This window comes from Ptychodera flava (assembly GCF_041260155.1).
Source record: "Ptychodera flava strain L36383 chromosome 3 unlocalized genomic scaffold, AS_Pfla_20210202 Scaffold_27__1_contigs__length_13241970_pilon, whole genome shotgun sequence".
Lineage (NCBI taxonomy): Eukaryota > Metazoa > Hemichordata > Enteropneusta > Ptychoderidae > Ptychodera > Ptychodera flava.
Genome location: NW_027248281.1, coordinates 12,700,837 through 12,725,370, shown reverse-complemented (window position 1 = coordinate 12,725,370; position 24,534 = coordinate 12,700,837). Strand labels below are relative to the sequence as shown.

Genomic DNA, 24,534 nt, shown 5'->3' with positions numbered 1-24,534 from the left:
AGCATCAGAGAATGGTTGGTTGGATGGATGTTCTTCTTCCTAAAAATACTTGGTCTCATTTGCTAAAACACCATGAGTAATATTTTGATTGACTTTTGATATTGATATCTCACGGTAAAAAGAGTGTCGTTCATTTCTTGATTATCAATAAAGGTGGACAAGAACACAATCTAAAATGCCGTGTTGAAACTATACAAAAGTAGCCGCTGGCATAATAATAAATCTGAATATTATGATCAATAGTCTGCTGAAAGAAAATTAACACATGGTTCTTGATTATAATGATAAGGTATAAAGATATAATATGACCAAAAAATCACCTTAGCCGGCAATCAAAGATTTATAAACAAACTTAGATGGGAGAATTATCTAACGTCTATCAATACCTTCATTGAAGTCCAATTAACATTTAAAGCCGGGTCTCATATGTATTGGGTCTGCACTTGTTCTGGAACAGAAGATGAAAGTGTCGAACTTTTTTATTTTTAAAGGCAAACAGTTCGCAACAGAAAGACAAATTAAAGTTAATGACAAAGACTGAAATATAGTTTTTACAATAACCCAAACGGAATTCGAACCCCCCACACACTCACGGCAACATCGCCTAGCTGCTAGACCTCACAAAAAAAACCAGTCGGCTACCGTTTCCAACCCAAAAGAGTTGGTCACAGCAACCGACTTAGATGTTACAATCCTGTGCGTGACCGAGCAACACAGTGTGCATGGAGCAGACGACTCACAGACAGAGTACAAACACACATATAGTAATCGGAAAAGCACGAAGCTTTTTACTGAGCTATCAGACAGACTCTGGGACAAGTAAATATCTACCAGCAGAAACTGTCCACTCAGATTAAAGAAAAATATGTTTTACTATAACCCGAACGGGATTCGAACAACTGAATGAACTTAACTGACGCAAGAATAGAAGAGTATATAGGTTGTCCATGAAGGCTCTTCAAAGTATTACAAGAATGATTTCTTTGACAAACTTCTCACATAATTGATGCAGGGTAATATAGATATAACCTTTCATTTTAATAACTGTTCATTTTCATTTTAGCATCGTAACAGTCACCTCTGTATAGTTATTGCGTAGCATTTCATCATCTCTGCCATTTGATTCCCTTGTCGCTGCTGTGTGCGATTTGCTGCTCATATTGTTTTAGTGAGCCCCTGTTTTAAAAGGGCATTCATGAATGAATGAATGAATGGATGAATAAATAAATAAATAAATAAATAAATAAATAAATAAATAAATAAATTAATAAGTAAATAAATAATAAATAAATAAACAAATAAATAAATAAATAAATAAATAAATAAATAAATAAATAAATAAATAAATAAATAAACGAATACATAAAAAGATGAACGGCAAGTAACATTCATGAAATACAGGGGAATGTGATCAAGTTAGAGATCATCGTTGAAATGTATTTGCAATTCCTGCTCTAAGGGAGATTATTATGTCTAACTTTGATTCGTGGTATAAAGCTACATGTAAAATGTCATTCTCTAAGGTTTGGCTTAATGCTGTTACTTAATAAGCGGATTTTAAACGCGCATATTAATAACTCTCCCCCAATTTAAACTAGATTCTGAAGCACAGATTCCGTATGAACATAGGACCGAATTCAATGTCGAAAGGTACCTAAAGACACTTACCACTCTTTCATCTGTTGAGCGTTTCGATTCAATTAATTTGGCATCCTCCTTCGGTTCCTGTGCCGCAACCTATATCAACAGTAATATCATTGATGTGTTTGACAAAATTGTTAAAAATCGCAGATGAAGTATATATAAAGCGAGACTAGATATGGCCGTAAATGAACTCTATTATTTACACAATGCATTTCGGATATCGATGGGCTTCAGAAAAACAGGAGTAAGTGTTGTAGACGAGAGTGCGCAACCCAATGAGTTAATAGAAAGTAAAAATAGTTTAAGAGACCCGCCAGTTGGTTGATAACTATTTGACCAAAAAGGTAAAACCGGTCGAAGGTGTCCAGTAAGGAACTACAACAGACCTAACCATACATTGCCGAAGAAATTCTTCTGTGAAAAGTATGAGAAATTTACTCTTGCATTTAAAAACGTGAGTGCTGGAATGTTTCACTGTATGCCTTGGCTTGCCATGCGTAGCAGGGCTGTATGTCTTATGGTTAAGCGTACGCCTCATTGTGGAAGCGTAGCCGGACCATATGACTTTTTATATCTTTGTGCAGTTTTTAGTCCCCTATCTTTTTGAAGCTCACAAAATTCACGAATACTTTTGGTCACTGGCTGTAACATTTATTTTTCTTTTAAAAACCAGGCTGATGTTTGTTGCAGATGCCGTTCGAACAATTCAACTTCGTCCATCTCCTATAGTCCTACTAATCGATATCAGGGTGCCTACTTAAGCCCACCAACTCCGCAAGATTTACACGATAAACTTCATCGGATTTAGAGCGTTCCCGAACTATTTTTGCCATTTGATGGTAAACAACGTAAACAAACAAAATGGCTGCCGCTCTCCGCCTGCGGAGCGATGTTGCCGACGTAAAAGTTTGAAGGGCTTTGAGAAACACCGAAAAGTTTTAGGACAATAATGAACTAAACTGACGCAAGAATAAAAAAATATATACGATTTTCATGAAGGCTCTTCAATACATTACAAGAATAATTTCTTTGACAAACATTTCACTTAATTGATGCATAGTAAAATAGATATAACCTTGCTTTTGATAACTGTTACTTTTTATTTTAGCAACCTTACAGTCACCGTTTGCGTGGCATTTCATCATCTCTGCAATTTAATTTCTTGTCGCTTCTTAGTGGGATTTGCTGCCCATATTGTTTTAGTGAACCCCTGTTCGAAAAGGGATGCCATAAATAAATAAATAAATAAATAAATAAATAAATAAATAAATAAATAAATAAATAAATAAATAAATAAATAAATAGACGAATACATACAAAGATAAACAACAAGTGACGTTCATGAAATACACGGGAATGTGATCAAGTTAGAGAACATCGTTGAAATATATTAAATATTGTAATTCCTACTCTAAGGGAGATTGTTATGTCTAACTTTGTTTCATGGTATAAAGTTACATGTAAAATGTCATTCTCTAAGGTTTGGCTTAATGCTGTTACCTGATAAGAGGATTTTAAATGCGCAAATTAGTAACCCTACCCTAATTAATACTAGATTCTGAAGCACACAGATTCCGTATGAACATATAGGACCGAATTCAATGTCGAAAGGTACCTAAAGACACTTACCACTCTTTCATCTGTTGAGCGTTTCAATTCAATTAATGTGGCATCCTCCTTCGGTTCCTTTGCGGCAACCTATATCAATAGTAATATCATTGATGTGTTTGACAAAATTTTAAAAAATCGCAGATACACCTACTTCTAGTAATGAAGTATATATAAAGCGAGACTAGATATGGCCGTAAATGGACTCTGTTATTTACACAATGCATTTCGGATATCGATGGGTTTCGAAAAAACAGGAGTGATTGTAGTAGACGAGAGCGCGCAGCCCGATGAGGTAATAAAAAGGAAGAATAGTTTAAGAGACCCGCCAGTTGGTTGATGACTGTACTAGTGGACCAAAAAGGTAAAACCGATCGGAGGTGTCCTGTAAGCAAGCTAATTTGAAGTGTCCGAGATAACAGATTTTCGTTGCCCTGATGGTATGTGACGCTTAATTATCTGAATAGCTTTCATTAGCTAAGGTGTCGATGAAGAGACAGTTCGCCTCAGCCGCCTGGGTGACGTGTGAAGTAATGTGAACCCAAATGGTCGAGAGCTGATCAAAGTGTAGAGGGGTACAGCGATACCTCAGTGCAGGCTGCATAAAACGGACATTTCTGCGTGTTCAGTATACGTAGACACTAACTGTGATGGCGGCTTCTTTACTAAAATGATGACGTTATACGTTGATAGAGAACAAAACTAAGAAACGGCAGAACTTGCGAGTTAACTAACGGATTTTCCAAAAAAAGAAGGTTTCTCTTTAAATCGGAAGTATTTTGGCCTTCCTATTTATATCATCACAAATTTCGCGTAAGATTTGGAACTCTTACTCTCCAAGCAATTACTTACAAGAAAGCATCGCTCATTTATCTTTCGCACTGCCATTCACCTAAATTACAGAGATCGTCTCTGCCGATCCCAAGCACTAATTATTTTAAACAATTAAACACAATTGATAAGAGAAGATAACAGCTTTCGGCAAATGTGTCACCATGTATGTGATTTTATCACATAATCATCAGAATTTCCATCAAATTATACTGCAACACAGACAAACATAGCCAGATTCGCAACGGGTAATATTGTTTAAAGTGTGAGTCCTGCTACATTTTGTGACTTTTTCGTTTGACTTGGGGCGTATAATCTAGTTCTGGTTGTCAATGAAATTGGTATTAATAAAACAAACATTTACACACACACTGAAGCTTATTTAAGCGGCTTTTAGACGGTTGTATTATGTTATTTCGACGAAAACACGGGAAAAGTTGCACTTTTCGATTTCAATCATGGCGACATTTTCCGGAAATTGCCGAGCTCGCCCCGTTTTAGCGAAAGTAGCTGTGACGTCACTAATAGAATGGGTAGTGGTGACTTCGTGCATTGACTATGGAGATAGTGATAATTTCAAGAGTGAAAGCAGTGCAACTGAGAATGTCATCGTCACAGAAGATATGACAAAGCTGTTCAGAATTTACAGGCCTGCAAATTTTAACAGTCGGGACCTTAACCTAAACGAGAACAAGAGTGGAACTCTTGATGACCGTCGCGTCTGTGACAAGCACACCGTGACCACAGTCAAACACACCAGTGCGCTACCGTACACACAACCGCAAGCTACCAAAATATGAATAAAAGTCCGGAGTTGCCATCCCACCTTATTATTACTTCTCAACACAAATTGCCTCGTACAAAATCTATATATAAAAATTTGAATTACGCCATGACGCTTTTAGATAAATGTAGTAGAGATCAAGTTGAAAATTGTCCACCGTTCATAACACACATCTTTCCTATCAACAGCTGGAAGTGGAACAGGCTTAGGGTCATGTTAGCATAAACACCAAAGGTAGTATTCTCGCCGCAAAATCTTCAGTTTGGCGTTATAAAACCTCACATGAACATTGGCACTTTTAAAAATATGTGACCGTAAAGACATGTCTAGCCAAATTCTCGGGAAGAGATAAATTAAAATTGACATGATGTAAATATCGGGCACACTGGCACCCGAGGCCGGGCGGCTCAGCTGGCCATTTCTGTGACGGAGTGATCAGCTATGCTTCCGCAGGTTTTTTTCTTGATTAAGTGTCAGCGATATAAAGCACAGTGTTCATTGTTTCATGACTGCGAAATTCTCAAAGAAGCTAAAATATTTTAGGGGAGACTTAGTCGAGCAGAAGGGTACAGATGACGACAACGCGACTGCTTCGTCAACAGTATAAACTTCTGTGCTACACGTTGTGTCACTGTTACTGGCAGCGCCGTGCTGTATTATACACAACCTATCGTTCAGTCTCGCAAAGAGTCAGTCAATAAATACGTACACTTTTTAGGAATATAAAATTAGATATCTCCTAACGTTACTAATTATAGAGTCACACATGCATGAGATCTAGTACTTGTATTCATTTATTTATTTACAATCACTTTCGTAAAGCAGCTGAATCGGCGATCAGTCTTGGGGGATGTAAACACGGCTATACTTCTCCGCGGCTCCCGCATCCTTGACATGTTTTGGGCAACCTGTCGCAGTCTTACTGCTGTTCTCGCTCTTGTCCACAGTTGATGATGATACACGCGAATGCTTTCTGGTGACAATGGTCGTAATGGTACGGCATTGCGATTACATAATCGATGTAGTAACTCCAGGAATTAAAGTCTATCTTACCGTACATCTGGCTTCCGAACCGTGTTTATTCGACGCGAAGTCACGGCACTCGAAAATGTGCACCGCATAAAACGCTTGTCTGAATGCCTCTTTTCCGACCCTTTCTTGTAATTTTGGCAAATGCGGCTAATACGGCATCCTACAATGCAATAAACTGACAATAGCTGCGGTTCCTTCAGCCACCAAAGGCGTAACTTCTCACCATGTTGAAGCCACAGCGGTAAGCATTGCTATGGCCGAGGTGAACACACTCACTCGTACGTTCTATTAGATACGTCATTTCCGTTGGCAATGCCCGCGAATTCCGAAACGACCCGAATGGCAGCTAACTTCAAAGTCGCACAACATATTGCATTTTTATAATATTTAACATCGTCGTTTCATTGGGGTGATGCATTTATTTGATAAAGTAGGGGTGGCAAAATCATATAGCATGGCTCATTTTAAGCAAAATTAAATTTGAATTTATGCGGGACATACACTTTAAGGCATTAAGCGGTTACGTAACCCATCCATGTTAGCCTCGCCTCAGGTTGCTCTCGCCTCTCTTTTCCGAAGAGTGCCGAACATGCACCCTTCGGTAATTTTCGGATTTTCGCCAATTGTTAAGCGAAAGTATGTTCGGCATTTTTTGTGTTGTTGTCGTGTGGTGCTGTGCGGAATTGACGTGCTGGCGAATACGGGAGTGTTTTGAGCTTCAGGAAAGTGAGTTTTACCGTTTTAAAAATTCCTCTCATATTTTTAGGAATATATAATGAGTGTGTTTGAACCAAATTTGAAAGTCTTTTATCGATACTGTATGGTTTTACTCAATGGTTTACGGTCAGTCATACAGTCTTTTACACGTGCGTCAAGGTAGGACATGTTTATGAATCTGCTGGCGTGTTATGTTTTGATTGGCGTGAAGCGGTGTTTCTTGCCTGAGAGCTCACAAAGTAACTATGGTTGCTACGCGACTGGCAGTACGACGCCATCTCGTCGTATGTTTCGCATAATCTCGTGCAATTATCAACCACAAACCAAGCCTCCAAAAAGTTTAACACCTCTGATGCTCATTTTAATATGAAAAGCAAATAGTCTACCGAGACGACCATGGAACAAAAGGCATGCTGCGTTTCCAGTCTGTCCATATTTGTCTGTGACTGCAACCAAAACAATTGTCGAAAGTTACTGCTCCTTGGCCCTTCGTACCTATAGACTCACCAATATAAGTAAAACAATCAACACAAACAAGTTATGTTGATAGGACTACAAAAGAATGTTACTCTAAAGTGTTGGTCGCTCGGAGCTACCGCGTATTCTGTTCAGGCTGCTGATGTTTTTTATGACCGCTAAGTTGACCCTCGGTATTCGGTGGTACACCTGCATGTTGGTTAACTTCAGCTTCGGTTAAAACACTGGCGAATCTTGGCTTTACACTTACAGATTTACCTTACTTGGAAGTAAGTTGTACTTTGGTCTTGTAGTCGTGGCTATGCTGCGCCGACGTCGCCAGTTGTAAATTATCTTGCTTTGCTGACGACAAACTTGTATTCCGGATAACAAAAATCATCCTCACTCTGCGATAAGTACATGCGATATTCTTTGTCATGGTTTTTATTGGAAATGTCACCCATGTTACGATAAATAGCACCGAACCAAGGTGAAATGAAATTTTTAAGACCACAATTTTTTGGGTTTTTTTTCAATTAAATTAGTTAAAGGGAAACCTAAGTCCAGCGACTTTGACAGTTTATCCCTTCCAAAATCACCCTTGAGTAAAATGCAGCTCAAATTTGCAACATAATTGCACGCGCTGACGACTACGGCACGACGAAAAGAGAACTTGAAGTAGACGACATTTATGGAAATGAGCCCGGAATTCCATGGGCGCGAAAGGGCTCATGGGAGAAGCGTGCGTGACGTCATTGGCGATACAGACGATTGTAGCTTGCAGCTGGAGGAGTACTGTGAACAGTTCAGCGCGTTCGTGAGACGACTATGGAAAGTTCGGACAGCGATATTTCTGACATCGAGGATTACTTTCCCTGACTGAAATCAAACCATACTAATTTGAACCTGTCCAAGATATGTAATAATTAGAAAGCATCTCAAAACATCGTTCATATCTTGGTTGCTTGCGTTTTGTGTATGATTCAGCGGAGGGAGTCACTGTGCTTGTACAGACCCCGAACTGGATTGGAGAGACTGAGTGACCCTGCGATCCTTCAACGCTACGTTTCTAAAACAGATTTATCTGTATCAGTCGCTTAAAATTAATTTTTGGTTCGTGAATGATACGGAATGATTGACTGATTGTATGTGTTACCGTGTAAATCGAGCTTGGCCAGATCTTTAAGGTTGCGAAATCTCCGATATGTATCAGAAAATATTTATTCGCGATTTGACAAATCTATTATAGTGTCGTCTGTTTTTCGAAGCTGGTGTCGAACTTAGGAAGTCGGACTTACTCAGATCTACAAAGTGATGAAATCGCCGATATAATGAATATTTTCCCGCTATTTAAAAAAATAGTATCGTCTTAAAGCTTGTTGTAAGGAATATATTTCATACAAGACCAGCCCAAACTCCCGATGATTTCCGATATGTCCTCTGTTCAAGTCCCGATCGCCAAGTAAAAATGTTTACATGTAAAGAATGTAATTTGTGCAAGGGCCTCCCGAGTCCCGATGATATCCGATCGGCCCTCTCGACGAAGTCTGTGTGCTCGGACAGAGGTATTCGGGTGGTCAGATCTGTTAGGTGGTGAAATCTCTAGTCTTATATACATCGGATATTTACCCACGATTTGACAAAGTATCGTCTAGTGTCAGAGTTAAAGTCCTAAGTCGCCGATATTTATCGGATAAATATCCGTGATTTCGTAGACCCGGCATGCCAACACTACACAGTGCAAGTAAATCTAGGATCGTCTGGTATCGATATTAGCCTAGGAGTTCCGGCGCAATTGATATTTCTCGGGTAAATATAATATCGGCGATTTCTCACACCCGGCGTGCCGAGACACAGTAGGCAAAGAGTCATTCCAATATCTTGTAATATCAATATTACAAGGTATAGTCCCGAAATTGCCTATATTTATTGGTTATATATCGGCGATGTGGCAGACCCGGGATGTCAAGATAAGAGACGCTTTGTGTAGTTTCGTCTTCGGATTTTAGAGTCCCGAAATCGCCAATATTAATATTTATCTGGTTAAAACCGGCGATAGTAGGCTGACTCAGCATGTCAAGATACGAACCGCATTGTGTAGTATAGTCTTGTATCGGTATCAGAATCCCGAAATACCTTATAAAACAATCATCCTGAAAGAATTAGAACATAACGTTGTATCTTTTACAGATTTTTAAACTCGCCCGACTTTCTTTAGCCACTGTCTTCGAAAAAGCTGTTCTGTGGGAAGACGGTAAAAGCTGACTCCGTTTGTTCTTCCCTGAGTGATTTTTGCACTCAACTGAACAACAGTTAACTATTTTTTATGCTACTGAGCATTAAAGAGTCGTAACGTGCAGAACTGCACTCCTGCAGTCATAGACTCCAATGCTTTGGTAGGCTGTCACACACGTTCGTGTATCGCCGATGACGTCACGCATGCTCCTCCCATGAGCCCTTTCGCGCCCATGGGATTCCGAGCTCATTTCCATAAATGTCGTCTACTTCAATGTCTCTTTTCGTCGCTCCGTAGTTGTCGGCGCGTGCAATTATGTTGCAAATTTGAGCTGCATTTTATTCAAGGGTGATTTTGGAAGGGATAAACGGTCAATGTCGCTGGACTTAGGTTTCCCTTTAAGGGTCAAAATTGGTAAATACTCATTAACATAAAGAAATGGCATAATGTTTTTGGTATTGCACTGCAGTACAAGTACCGGTAGTAAGCGCACTTCGATGCAAGTAAACTGTGGTACATATGTAATAATTATTATTACATATGTACCACAGTTTACTTGCATCGAAGCGCGCGCGTACTACCGGTATTTGCACGAGTGCTGCGGTGTATTCGGCGGCAGTCCTTTCACGAGCGAAGCGAGTGAAAGGACAGCCGAATTCACCGCAGCACGTGTGCAAATACCGCTAGTACGGCGCGCTTGCACTCACAGGCCATGGGGTTCTGTTATTATTACATATGTTCTATCTTTTATTTGCATCATTTATCGAGAGAATCGACGATAGTTGTGCGTACTACTTGTCTGCCAAAGCTTCAGGGCGACCTTGCGGAGTTATATAACATTGACATACTGTAATGAGGCATCGAATCAGATTTCACTTTTCATTGGTCAACGCCGCCACACCCTCCATTTTGATTGGCTAAACTATTGTTTACTTGTTTATCACGGATGACGTAAGAGGAACGTCGGAGGGCTTGAACTCTGCTTGCGATCGCTCACACCATGGATGTAAAAAATAGACATCCATGCTCACACATACGTACGTAGCAACATGCCATAGATTGCCAAACTAAGAGAACTTTGAACGTGGAACGCTTTTGATTTTTTCACATTTTGAGCTTGAAATTCTTCTAAATGATCGATACAAATAACAGTTCGAAGATTTTTATGGGAATTAAGTAAGATATGGCAAACGTAACTTGTCGAACGATCAAATTTCAGTGTTCACCGCGCCGTGGCACGTCCCGGGCGGGGGCACGTCACAGAAGCGCTTACTCAGTCTCTGTTATCAATAGCGTGTAGGACGTACACAAGCACAGAATAAACTGCATGCAAAAGTGACTTTTTATTGTAAACAGGGAATATCCGGTGGGAAAACTACTGGCAAAAACGTATGTTAACTGTTTAACTGGCTCCGCTGCGCCCGCAGTTACGTGTGTTGGGCGATGTATAATGGTCGCCGTGGTACGGCGGCCACCGTGTATCTATGGAGCTAGAAACGGACGTCGCCCGTTGTCGATGTTTTTGCTTCGCTGACAAACAAACTGCTCTTCCGGATAATAAAAATCATCATCATCACACTATAATAAGTACATGCAATTTTCTTTGTCGTAGTTTTTAATCGGTAATGTCAAGCATTTTACTATAACAAGCATCGAACCAAAGTGAAACGAAATCTTGTAGATGACATTTTTTGTGTTTACAAACATAAATAGTTCCGGGTCAAAAGTGGTAAATACTCATTAACATAAAGGAATGGCATAATGTTTTCGGTATTGCACTGCAGTGCAAATACCGGTAGTACGCGCGCGCTTCGATGCAAGTAAACTGTGGTACATATGTAATAATAATACGGAATACGAAAAAAACATCGATGTGACGCTTGTATATCTTAAGGAGTTACGTAAATTTTCGGAACGAACTCGAAGGTGGTTACATTACCCTCGCTTCCGTTGGCATTGCAACCCGGGTACTGTCGGGCGCCACGTAACACAGCATTCGTGTTGTTGAGATTCAGTCGATTTTTGTTCTCGACTAATAACGTATAATGTAAAATAATGTATTTTTTTCCTATTTAATTTTAAGGCCTATGCTATTTTTGAAATTGTGTATAACTTAGTGAAATGAACGTGTTTTGTGAGGTCATTTGGCATGCCTTTTGCTCCGATTGCCTAAATTTAAGCTCCGTATTTACTACACAAATGTAAGCTCCATGTTCATCGCTCACGCCACCAACGACTAGAAATGATTGAACCGCCATTAATATTATTCCAAAAGTAGTCCAGAAGTTTAGGCGCAGAATTGTTGTGGAAAACTCTGGTTATTTTGCAAGAAATGATGAATTCTTGGCCGGTGCATGTAATAATTATATTATTCTCCAATATTTTTCTTCGTTCCTCTTGGAAAATACTCGTGACATTATGGCCGTGTCACCACGAGTCGAAGACAAGTGGTAACACGAACATTCCTTCAGTAGTATTTTTCTTCGCCGAACGAAGATTAGGGAATAATATCAAAATGTACAACACGTTTATTTTAAACACGATTGGAGCTAATTAAGGATAATAAGATGGTGAATTAACGTCTGTCTGATATGCAAAAGTAAGCTCATCTGCTTTTCTCTGTATGTTAAGCTTACACTCTTGCTTTTATTAGTAATTTGTAATATTGCAACATTCAGCCATACGGCACATAACATTTTAAAGAAATTGTAAAAATATGGAAACCCAATTATCGCAAATTAGTTCCAATTGTGTTTTATATATGTTATGATAAACTGACAATAACTGGAATATTAAATGTATTTTACGTAAAATTCTAAAGTTGCGGTGTCTGCTTAAATTATTTCTTGCCCCAGCTTTGATTACACAAGTTACAGAATGACATCATATATTAAGAGCATTGAGAGTTCTTCTATTCTAGTGTCACCACTATTCAACGGTTCGTACTAAACCATTCCACATGCCGCGTACTATTTAAGGTGCATGATCTTCTGAGCTATGTTACCAATATGTATGTTTCTGAATTCTGTATTTGACACTCCTACATACTACAAATGCACAACGCTACCTACCGATACCCTATAAAGCATCCCGTCTCTGTTCATCTTGAGGATGAAACCACAGGTTAAAATGCATAAAATAAGCATTAATACAACTCCAGTACAAGCTACGCCGATCATAACTTTTAACGTGGTCGATATTCCGCCTTCATTGACACGTTTTACTGCAATACAAATACAAATAACAGGTATAAAACAACATGTTAGTACCATTTGTTAGATTACAATTAGCATTCGTGAACTCCGTTCCGAAAAATCATCAGACAGCTACGAAGTTTTAAAGAAAATCTTGAGTTCCAAAAAGGCTTTTTTTTGAATCCCATTTGAATATGCTACCTTCATTTTTTTGAATGTTACCTCATAGTGTGAAAAAGTACGTTTCTATGAAAGGCGTTGTTTTTTTGAACATGAAAAATAAATTTATTTTCTTATCATAGGATCGTTCAAAATCATTAAATACATTCAATTTTAGCGTGATGTACTGTGATGCGATTGAAGAAGAGTGGTGTTGAATGCGCAGACAATTATTGGAGAACGGGTGCGGCAAGTGACTTGCATAAACGTGTCATTGAGACATATATTTGCCCTGCAATACGAATCAAATGAAATTAGATTAGCAGTGCTAATGTATTTTGGGTTACCCTCATCCAGATTTTGCTGAGTCATCACAGTCAATATTCGATTATCAGACTTACCAATAAGTCAACCAAATGTATCGTTAAAGCGTTGTTTTACATGATTTGGCTTTTTAAATCGATCTTTATCGTAAAATAATCCAGCGAAATGTAATGAGCGAAACCCAAAATATATGAGCGGGGGTTTATATGACAAATTGCTCACTTAAAAAGGATAATGCATTCCGAACATTAAGAACGTGACTGAAAATTAAAGTAAAATATTGTCTTCCTGTCGAATCACATCATTGCAATTCATTCATACTAACGATGTCGAGACCATTCGGTGGAAAGATAAGCTAAAGCCAAGCGAGTCTTTGACTCCGGTGACCCATGCGTAGGCCTTGGAAAATTGACGAAAAACGTAAGCTTTTTCTCCTCAAAATTGACTCTGAATATTAAGTTAATAGTGTATGTAAGGTCTGGCAAGTAAAATTGAACTATTACATTTATGTTATCAGATCAAAACACGATATCAATTTATGATACATACAGGACAAGAGAATCGAAAAGGTGGGAAAACAGCGTTAGGCTGCAGCATGAACTCGCCTCAAGAAAGGGTCTACGGCTAAACTGACCCTTTGAGCAGTAAAATAAAATAATAGATATTGCAGCGCACCCTGGTTTAGTGGAAATTATCAGCATGTCCCTCCCTCTCTCTCTCTCTCTCTCTCTCTCTCTCTCTCTCTCTCTCTCTCTCGTCGCGTCAGAATAAATGTTTAATGGGTGTTGGGTAAAACTCTCGCAGTCGGTGTTGACAACGCAACATTAAAACAAATGAGAGCCTCCCCTGATCGATGTATTCTGCTTTCTGCACATACTAAAGGAATGTCGTAGGGATTGCCATTTTGTCCTTGAGATACTACAATAAAACAAATGCACTTTTTTTCAATAAATATTTAAAAAACATTAGCCTTGGAAACACGCTTAACATATTATGACTTTCATTGCTTTAAAATTAAGAGTATTGAAAAGTATACAGAGTCACAGTTTTTTTATTACTAGGCTTTTTCAAATGCTTCGCTGTCGCTGTACGAGTACATGTTATCCCCTTGTTTATCTTATTCTTAGTGAAAATATACACTAACAATGAAAATGGAATCACATTACCTGTACTCAGTTCAGTTGTGACAGCATGGACTGTAGTTGTGTGACCTTCGGATAGGGAACGAGGAAATAGGATGCATATCAGATAAAATTCTAATTCATTTAACATGACTGGAACTAACTTTTTTTCAAATTTCTCAAAAGTGGTAGGTGCCGTATAGCTGAATGTTGCAATATTACAAATCATTCATAAAAACAAGTGTGTAATGTAAAAAGAAAGGCAGATGATATTTGTAGATTAAATGGACATTACTTCACCATTCAATTATCGAAAAGTAGTTCAAATCGCGTTAGTTTCTCTTTTGCCTCTATATTCTCTTCAAAGAAAATAAATGAGTTCAAGCAAGTAACATCACAGGTAATTTAAAACTCAGGAAAGTCTGTCATGCTTACGATCACTTCGGCCGCACACTTAGGTGCGAAAGGCTTTTCGCAGGCCCTATCATACATAGGGCCGTTAATTCTCTTAGACTTAGACTTTAATCAAAACAGCTTTTCCGATCCATGATTAATTAACTTAGATGTCTCTGTCCTAAAGTATACATTTTTCATTTTCCTTGTGCGTAGTCAATTATCATTCTCCAAATCAAAATTTGTAGTATTCGTCATACAATTTTTGGTTTGCCGATCTGATGATGATGGTGATCGCATTGCGATGCCAAGTAAACTTATGGATCTATAACGAGTTTAAAATGTTTCGTCGTTCAGAGTGTATAGCACAGTATGCCTGCCAAGTTTCGCCCTTTAAATACCTCGGTTCGTCTGTAAAGTGAGTACTGCAGGTCGCCTATGCAATACTGCAGTTCGGGAATGATATGATTCAACTGATAAAATGAAATACTGTATTATGACATACTGGTTATGCAATGATCCAGTTTTAACATGCAGCACACTGATGATTCGATTACTACACATACTGACTAAATGAAAACTACTTTTAACGAGCATAACATTTTGATGTACGCCCCGGCGCTCGTATTGTTTAATGACTACCTGATATATTGAATAACGTTATTGGGAGACTGCATGACTACTTGCAGTTTGACCATTGAAGTATCTCGTGATATAAGTATGTAAAAATGAAAGTCAAGAATAGAGTACAGACGAACTGCAGTATTCCATAGGTGAATTTTTGGCAGAAATTCTACGCCATACAGAGCGCTTGATCCAATCTATTCAGACCGTTCTTTTGTGATCATGTCCATTGAAGTGATTTTGAATAACACTGACAACACAAAGCGCCAACCTTCGTGTTTATAAACTTGTGTGCTACTCGCTAGCAATTCCAATGAGCTAGGAATGAATTCGCAGAGTGGTTGTTTTCAATGAGATACAGGTGAATGACCACAGGTTGCTAGCAAACGTCTGTAAATAACCGATAAAACTTTACAGAGACTATGGATTTGATACGCTGACGCTATTGATCGGTGTTCTTTCCTGCTCCCTTAATGCTCTTTGCTCTTTATTATTTCCTACTCTGCAGCCTTCACGAGCTGCATTACGTAGCAGCACATCGTAAATCGCTTGCCTTTTTTGTATAAGAAAACATTATTTATGCAAAAAATATCCGGCTATAAATTAGCAGATTGAGACAGCTTTTATCATGTGATATTGATGAAAGCGTTACCAGTGTACCAGGAAAAGTGTTTCACCTTTATGTTTCACTGAAATATTTGACATCAGAATTCCGACAGTGGGACTATTACTAAAGCTCCTATTTGATTTATACAGTTTTGTCATCGTACATGAGGTTGAATAGCCATTTGGTACTTTCAATAGCGATAGTAGCTGGATATTTCATATCTGTTAAAGCTTGACATTTTGAAAAAAAAACACTTAAGGATCACATGAACCGACAAGTCAGGGCGGGATGGCAACCGCTGTAACAAAGGATGGGCTCTCTTTATATCGTTGCATGCAGAAATGCTAGTAAAGGACCACGCTTGCGCCCTAAGGGTATCATTATGTTACACCATGCCACAACAGCAAAGTCCTGTGACGCAAGGATAAGACAAGTCCATTGTCATACTGAAACAAAACTTCATTTTGAAGTCTGAATTGTGTCTATAATTATATGAATCAAAGTCTCTTCGGACTAATCCCTGTGATCTTTCCGCTGAAAAGAAATGAAATCAAGAATTTTGATTGCAACCAAATGGTTGTATCGATACTGAGATGCAGCAGGTCATAAAGTCTGAGTCAGTAGAGAAAAGGAAAGGGTCATCTAGAGTTAGACATACCTGGTACATGTACAGACACAGTCGCTTCGCTCTTCACGTCCACTCCTCGCTGAACAGTTCTACAAGTATAGTTTCCTGCTGCATTCAATTGTATGTTTTCAAACGGTATCTTGGATATCAGTTTGCGGGATGTCAAGCAATCTTGTTGACTCTCAACTCCAGTTTCGTCAACTCCACTTTTGTAATCAATCCTCTTTCCGTTTTTCAACCAAATGAAGTCAACTGCTAATCTGCTTATAGTCCAACAAATAAGTTCTAGGAAGGACCCTACTGGTACTGTAACATTAGCACCGGCATTATTGTCGACTACTGTGGTATTGAACTCGATAGTAGTAGCATTTAAATCTGGAACAGTGAAGAGATACCATCCAAATAAGAGATCGGAGGTAGAATATGTTACATTGACGCTTTAAATCTTAACCATGTACTTTATGATGATGAACAGTGCATATTCTGTAGAAAGTATTATTGTCATTCGTTCATGGATATTCTGTCTTTGTAGACCGTGTCTTGTTATCTTGGCCGTCTATAACAAGAAGCATTGCCAGTCAAGAACCTTATATTGTTGTTTGACCTAAAAGGTATTGTCGTATCGGTTTGTACATTGAAATAGTACAAGTCTTGCACAGCTCGAAACATATCGATAAACTGTGCGAGAATGTTGCCAAGTATTACAGTCATTCTCAGTGTTACTTGATAATGTAATTGTCAACTTATATGAGTATTATTCGGAACTATAGCAATTTAGCTGCTGCAATGAGTAGTCAAAATTTGGTGTCATTAGGACAAAAAGCCATAAAACTTTAATACGTCTCTTCATAGGACGAAAACGATGAAATAAAATCATTTTATTTGTATGGAGACTAACACAGTGTTGTCCTTAGTTTTGAATGTAGGTGGGTTGATAATAAAAGTAGTATTGATTAGTATTTGTTGTAGGAAGTGTCGTTGTGGTTGTCGAAATGATAGTTATATTAGTGATGGTGTTGAATGGTAGCACAAGTATTTATTGTGCAGTTGAAGAGCATTGTATTATTCAATTGTCGCAAATTCATAAAACCAATATCCCAGTGAGAGCAAAGGCGAGTGTTTAATCACATAGTATATTTACTAACCGTAGACGTCAAGTTTTACGGTCTTTGTCCTCTGTCTATAGTCGTCCTCTGCAAGGTACTTGCATTCATATTCACCAGCGTCGGAACATGTGACCTCATCGATTGTCAAAGAATTCGACTTATCGATGTTATATTTGGTTTCATTTCTACAATGTGTATTGTTTTTTAATTCAACAAAGCTACAAATAAATTCACCACTAGGTTTCTTTGTCCACCTCGCTAAGCGAATATCCCTTTCTTCGTTGTCGACACACAATAATTTAACTGGTTTGTTGAGGGATGAAAGCTTCGGACTTGTTACCATTTCTTGCACACTTTCAGAATGGGCTGAAGGAAATGTGACAGGGATATATAATACGACAATTACTTTACATGTACTATCCAAAATTGCAAATGGTATTAAAGTGATGTTAACAGGAAAGGGTTCCTGTTGTGTATGCTATGTATGATGTTGTTTACGGTGCTATCTCGAAGTGTTGTATGCTTTCGTCTTCAATATGAGCGTTACAATATATTGCAAATCAAAGAAACTGTTGACAGTGGCAATTGGCTTTCCCTTTTGGATTATCATCAAGGTGACCCCAAGCAATTACGACAACCTCTCTAAAGCGTGTAACAAAGCCCACTCGTCAAGCTGACAAAACGCAAGTATGTAAACGAGGTAGACGTGTGCTGTCAAAATTTCGGCACCTTAACCGTCGGCCACCCTTGCCAGATATGCTGCTAGCGAATGTTTGCTCTCTCCGAAACAAAATGGATGAGTTTTTCCGTCATCTTAAGACAAAAAGAGACTATAGGGACTGTTCTGTTATCTGCTTCAACGAAACCTGGCTGGACCCTGACGTTCCTTACTCTGTCATCCAACCTACTGATTTCTCACTTTTTCGTTCTGATCGCTGTCCCCTGCTCTCGGGCAAAAGACAGGGAGGCGATGTTTGCTTCTATGTAAACGATTGCTGGTGTACTGATGTCAAAATACTACACCAATCTTGTTCTCCTGAACTTGAAACACTGACAATCAAATGTAGACCATTCTACCTCCTTCGCGAATTTTCCTCTGTTATTGTAACTGCCGGCTATATACCACCACAAGCAAATAGCAATGCTACGATCTGTCAAATGAACTAACAGAAAGGATTACGATTTTGAAACTCACATCCAGACTGTGTCGTCATCGTGGCCGGCGATTTCAATAAAGCCGACTTGAAAACGGGACTTCAAACATTCAAGCCACAAGTATTAGGTGCGACACGAGACAACACATTGGATCAGTGCTACACTACGATTATCAATTCCCACCATGCAGTACCCAGGGCACCCTTCGGTAACTCCGATCATGCTATGATTTTTCTCATTCCATATTACAAGCAATAACTCCAATGCTAAAAACCCAAGATAATTACTTAAAAGAAACGGTCCAGCGATGCTACCGATTCTTTATGAGCATGTTTCGAGTGTACGGACTGGTCAATCTTCAGATAAGCCAATAACGACATCAATGAATATTCTGACACTGTTTGTGACTACATTACATTCTATGAAAGTTTGTGCATCCCGTCCAAAAAGATAAAGGTTTACTCGAACAAAAAATAACATGGTTTAATAGTGATGTTGCAAGGAAACTCAGTGAAAAAGGAATGGCTTTCCGGTCGACACAGAAATGTACAGGGAATCGAAATACGACCTAAGGAGGAGTATTAAATCGGCCAAAAAGAACTATCGTAATCAGTTGGAAGAAGATCTGACAGCAGTAATACAAGGAACGTTTGGCAGGGCCTTAAAAAGATGACAAATTACAAGAAAATATCAAGAACTGCAGATGCTGATAATGTCGAGTTAACTGACAAACACAATTTGTTCTTCAGTCGCACACTTTGACAAAATCAACACCCATTCGCATCCACCTGTTACCACCGGTTCGCATACTCCACCTTTTGTTATTCATGAATCCGACTTTGGATGTCAGTTCAATCGCCTGAATGTCAAGAAAGCAGCAAGTCGTGACAAATTTCACCACATCTGTTGAATAACTGTGCTCACCAGCTGTCTGGGGTCTTTACAGACATCTTCAATATATAGCTCGAATAGTGCAAAGATCCTCATTGCTTCAAAAAACAGATATGAACTGAATATGCTCACGCATTTTACAACAGTTTCATTAATCGTCTGTAAACAGACTAGAAAATTTTAGCATTTACACAACAGAACAACTTGACGTACTAATGTAACCCCTGAATGAAAGGAATGACTTTGAGTTTGACGAAATTGCAAACTTAGATATTAAGCATTTAAATTGACTGCTGATTACTCGACATGTATTGACATTTATCAGACACTACTGGACGCATGAAATAATACAGTCTGACATAAATTACAGCATACATTTTTACTGTTATGAAGTTGTGTAAAACAATTGCATTTTTGACCCGTCTCATTTTAAAGTGACAAATCAACGTGCGAGGAAATGTCAATTGCTGAGTTGTCACTTTTCGGGTATTTTTTGAAAATGTGAATGTTGCATACCCTCTACAAATGTGACCCATGTACAAACATGACAGCACTTGCGAAAGAAGTATTAGTATTTTTGTCTTAGTCAGCCTACAAAATGCATATGTAACGAGCTCACATAGCCAAAACTGACTTTCAGTATAATAGCCTAGCATAGCTACATAAAGGTGTTAATTATCCAAAATCGGTTGGGGATACAACAATTAAAATTTGGACTTGGTGAAGTAACATAGAATACTGATCATGTCAACGTTAACATTAAGGTTGTACGCATCTCGTTATCCATGTTTGTCAGATAATTTCAGCTATTGGCAGAATGTGGCCCAAGGTTTTTATTCATGATTAAAAACTATCTACTGTTGATTGACCAATCAGAGTGCTCAATTCCGGGTGTTTTATTTACTCGTAAAGCCTTGGTCACCAAATTCCAGAAACGAATGACAGCGCCGTAGTAAAGTAGTGTCCAATCAAAAGTGAACATGTCATATTCTGTAGACATCTGGTACGTTTTAATATTCAAATTTGGTAACACAGCGGAAACCAGCTGCAACACAAAATCTGCTGTGCCCTAGGGCATTTATATAATGTGCCCTAGGGCATTTATAGGATGTTCCATTACATTGGAAGGCTATTTCACAAATAAAAGTTTTAATTCATATCCTAAACATGTTACATTGACAAAGGGGACGGTTGACGTAAACACATTGAAAACGAAAATATATCAGTTAGGGGCGATAGTTTTTAAGTCGGATAAAACCCTCGGCCTGCGGCCTCGACATTTTATCGTTGGGTTGGACTTTATATACCAGAAGAGCCCTCGTACTCGGGCTTTATCCTATACAAATATATAAGGTCACTGGGCTTAATTTTGAAGAAAGGCGCCCTCTATCAGCCGACATTTCTGGTTCAACACATTTTACTCAGAATATTACAAAACCACGGAAAAATAAGAATTTCGAGCGTCATAGTGGACGACCCAGTAGACCGGACGTTCGAATTAATTGTTCACATTATGCGCAGTGGAAAACGCCACAACCAAAATAATCAAGGCACGATATACGTGGAACATCTACCATGGCTCTAGTAAAGGTACACTTCAACACTGAAGCAAAACAGGATTCTTACCAAAGTTTGTTGTATGTATCGTACAAATGGACAATACATCTCTCCTTGCAGTCTGTTTTCGAACGCAGTTGTAACTTTACGCTTCACTTTCCTGGATGCCAATTCCTTTAGCGCTCCTTGTTTTCATGATATAATCTAAAGTATACTTTAGCTGTTTAAAGGTGGGGTCATTCAGAAACTGGCAGCTTTAACCCATTACTGACAAATGGATTTGTATACTCATCACCAATTTATACAAACTTTGTCCAGGATAATCATTCCCCGCGTGACAATGTAAAATTTGGTTCATCTTTCGTCATTTCCTCACGTTTAGGATGTATTACACTAATATTAAATGACAGGTCTGAGGCCAACTTATTTCTCTTGTTTTGCCAGAAATTAAATGTGTTTACGGCCCAACTATTTTTGTTTAGGGTGTTTTTAGGAATCCTTTTAATCGCCATTTTTTCTATCTCTTTGTCACTTTTTATATCCAAACGGGAGGGGCAAGGTGTGTCAGAATGAACAGGCAACGTGTCTCTTACAAGCAGTTGAACAGGCGTTGACATACCAGGAGGTGCAACGTCGACAGCGAGACTTTCTACTTGTGCCGAGCCTTCTCCCTGTTCCCCCAGTAACTCTCCAAAGTCTTGAAACAGCCAGTCGTCTTCTTCAGGGTTATCACTAGCAGTGGGGTTTCGGAAAGTAGTTTGCGTAATGAACAAGTCTTCATCGCTGTCACTCAGCATGATGCTTGCAGTTCAGTTGCAGTGTCACCAATGACAAAAACATGTGTACGGCGCCTATCTGACAAAATGTGCTTATCTGACAAAACTCTTTTTAGCAATACCCTGGGGAGTCGCTTTAGCCAGCGCACTTAACAGTTCGTGTTTACATATGTGGTAGCTCGATGGTCATTTACCCAGGAAAAACTATTTTCACCATTTATAACTCACAGGATTTTTTACAAAAAACGATAAAAAAGTACAGGAAGTTGCCCATGTAATTTGAATCATGGGAAAAAAGCTCCAAACTTGGAGCTTGCATAATGTGATATGGAAGGGACCATCTTTGGATGGGTATGGCCCCCACATTGTCCACTCACAGTAACACAGTAGTAAAAAGCAACACAAAATCTGACAGTAGAAAGTTTATTATAAGTGATTCATTGTTTATGCAAGGATACTAAGTATAAACAAAAATTAGGTAAATACGCAGAGCCTGGTTTAAGTATGGGTGAGTGGACAATGCCATACCCATGGGAAAATGGACCCTTCCATATCACATTATGCAAACTCCAAGGTTGGCGCTTTTTCCCATGATTCAAATTACATGAGCAACTTCCTGTACTATTTCTATCGTTTTTTGTAAAAAATCTTGCTAGTTATAAATGGCGAAAATAGCTTTTCCGGGCTAAGTGACCACAAAGCTAGCACATATGTAAAAATCATCCTTGGTGAACTTCCCCTTTAATTTAGAGATGTATTATGCGCACTCGCAGTAACGTTTTGACCCGTTGACCCTTTGTTGCGCGTGCGTAGAGCAGGAAGTTGATCGTACCGAAATGTCAGAGGTCAGAGCTAGCTCCGATCGAGCGGATCGTGCGAAGTTTTCTGCCTGACTGTCTACACAGTGTGTACTCCTTCGGAAGCTTCTGCTGTATACGGTAAACTTGCCGAATCAGGTCCACAGTTACAATAGATCAGCAATCAACGGTAAATATACCTCTTTACAGTGATCCCATGATAAATTTGTGGAACCAGCGCTTCATTTGTAACTTTGCTGGGAGCACCACGCAAGGCCTGCGTGGCAGGGCTGTGTGTGTTACCGGCGTTGAGGCCACATAACGCGGGTACCCTGCGACGCAGAGCCCGCTGCCCGGATTTGTATTTAATGTTTGCATGCACAGCAGTTGTATTTCTTTTGGTGTTAAACTTCGCCATTGTGCCATCGACTGTTTGTCCCTCCCCGCCTGTTGTTGTCGATCATTTCGAATATATTGCCATGGGGCTGTGTATGGCTTATAATTATAAATATGATGCTGCATGGAGGTAGAAACTTCTTCCGCCATCGCCAAGGTGAACGTACGTTGATGCTAGCTCCGATGGACGACTGCACTCTAGTCTGCAGAGGTATCGTGAAAAAACTAAGCATCCGCAATGACCCTCGGGGGCTAGGCTTCCATAACTGACGTAGGTTTCTAAAACTATATTTAATTTCCCTTCCCCCTCAGTCTTTTGCTACACGCCAACGACGCCAAAGGAGTCTCGGCAAGATAGTCGGGTCGGAAGGTAGGGTTCCCATGCACCCCATGGATGTATTTTTTTAACCTACATTTTTGTAATCCTTAGGGTCTATATTTAATGAATTTTGATGTTCCCAAAATCAAATCGTGTCCCATGGGGTTCATTTGGCGCCATCTTTGACGCCATCTTGGCCGCCATCTTGGATTTCAACGATGCGGTAGGGGTCATGTATCTACCGCTCGACGGAAACAGAAACAATAAAATACTATAAACGTTACATTTTTAGAAAGCCAAGATCATGGCCTTTTCATTGATATATAACTTAATAGGGATTAATTAATATTCGAACGTCGAGTAGACTTTATATCGGTCATTGGCCGTAAATCGTAAAATTTGCGAAATTTCACATCCAATAATTAAGTTCCAGTTCCTCCAAACAATTTTTCATAAGGTAATTATATATTTTTTGGAAGAACTCAGTGCAATAAACAAGAAAAACAAGATTAAAAGTATGTGTCTTGAGATTTAGTGGGTGCATGAGCTTGTTTTCTTATTACGCGGTATGCCACATATCCGTGTGTAACATAAGGGGTAGGGGTAATGTTTCCCTTTCTGTTTCGAATCATGAATGATGAAACCATAAAAATGTTACATTTTTTGAAAGTGCTGCATCAGACCTTTCTAAAAATATATAGATTTATGGGGAAAAATTGCATATTTAAAAGTTACAAAGCTTAAACCTTTCGGTTTGTGTCGATTTTAAGTGATTTTTTAAGAACAAAATTACAACATATGGGGTAGGGGTAATGTTTCCCTTTCTGCCTCGAACCATGAATTACGAAACCATATAATGTTATACTGTTTAAAAGCTCTGAAATTGGCCTTTCCAAACATGTATAGTTTTATTTGGAAAAGTCCGTATTTTAAAGTTACAAAGCTTATGCCTTTCAGTTTGTGTAAATTTTAAGTGATTTTTTAAGAACGAAATTACAACATATGGGGTAGGGGTTATATTTCGCTTTCTGCCTCGAACCATGAATTATGAAACCATATAAATGTTATACTGTTTGAAAGCTCTGAAATGGGCCTTTCCAAACATGTATAGTTTTATTGGGAAAAGTCCATATTTTAAAGTTACAAGGCTTATGCCTTTCAGTTTGTGTCAATTTTAAG

At 38.8% G+C, this 24,534-nt stretch overlaps 1 protein-coding gene across 1 annotated transcript in view; it reads right to left on the bottom strand.

Moving 5' to 3' along the window:
• LOC139126277 (uncharacterized) overlaps positions 1-24,534 on the bottom strand; it is a 73,698-nt gene that overhangs the window by 6,956 nt on the left and 42,208 nt on the right. Inside the window, exons 2-7 of the mRNA XM_070692321.1 lie at positions 17,504-17,830; positions 16,389-16,733; positions 14,152-14,196; positions 12,380-12,531; positions 3,274-3,342; positions 1,669-1,737 (exon numbers count right to left, since the gene is read on the bottom strand). Coding sequence (XP_070548422.1) covers positions 1,669-1,737; positions 3,274-3,342; positions 12,380-12,531; positions 14,152-14,196; positions 16,389-16,733; positions 17,504-17,830 — 1,007 coding nt within the window. The remainder of the gene's footprint in view (positions 1-1,668; positions 1,738-3,273; positions 3,343-12,379; positions 12,532-14,151; positions 14,197-16,388; positions 16,734-17,503; positions 17,831-24,534) is intronic.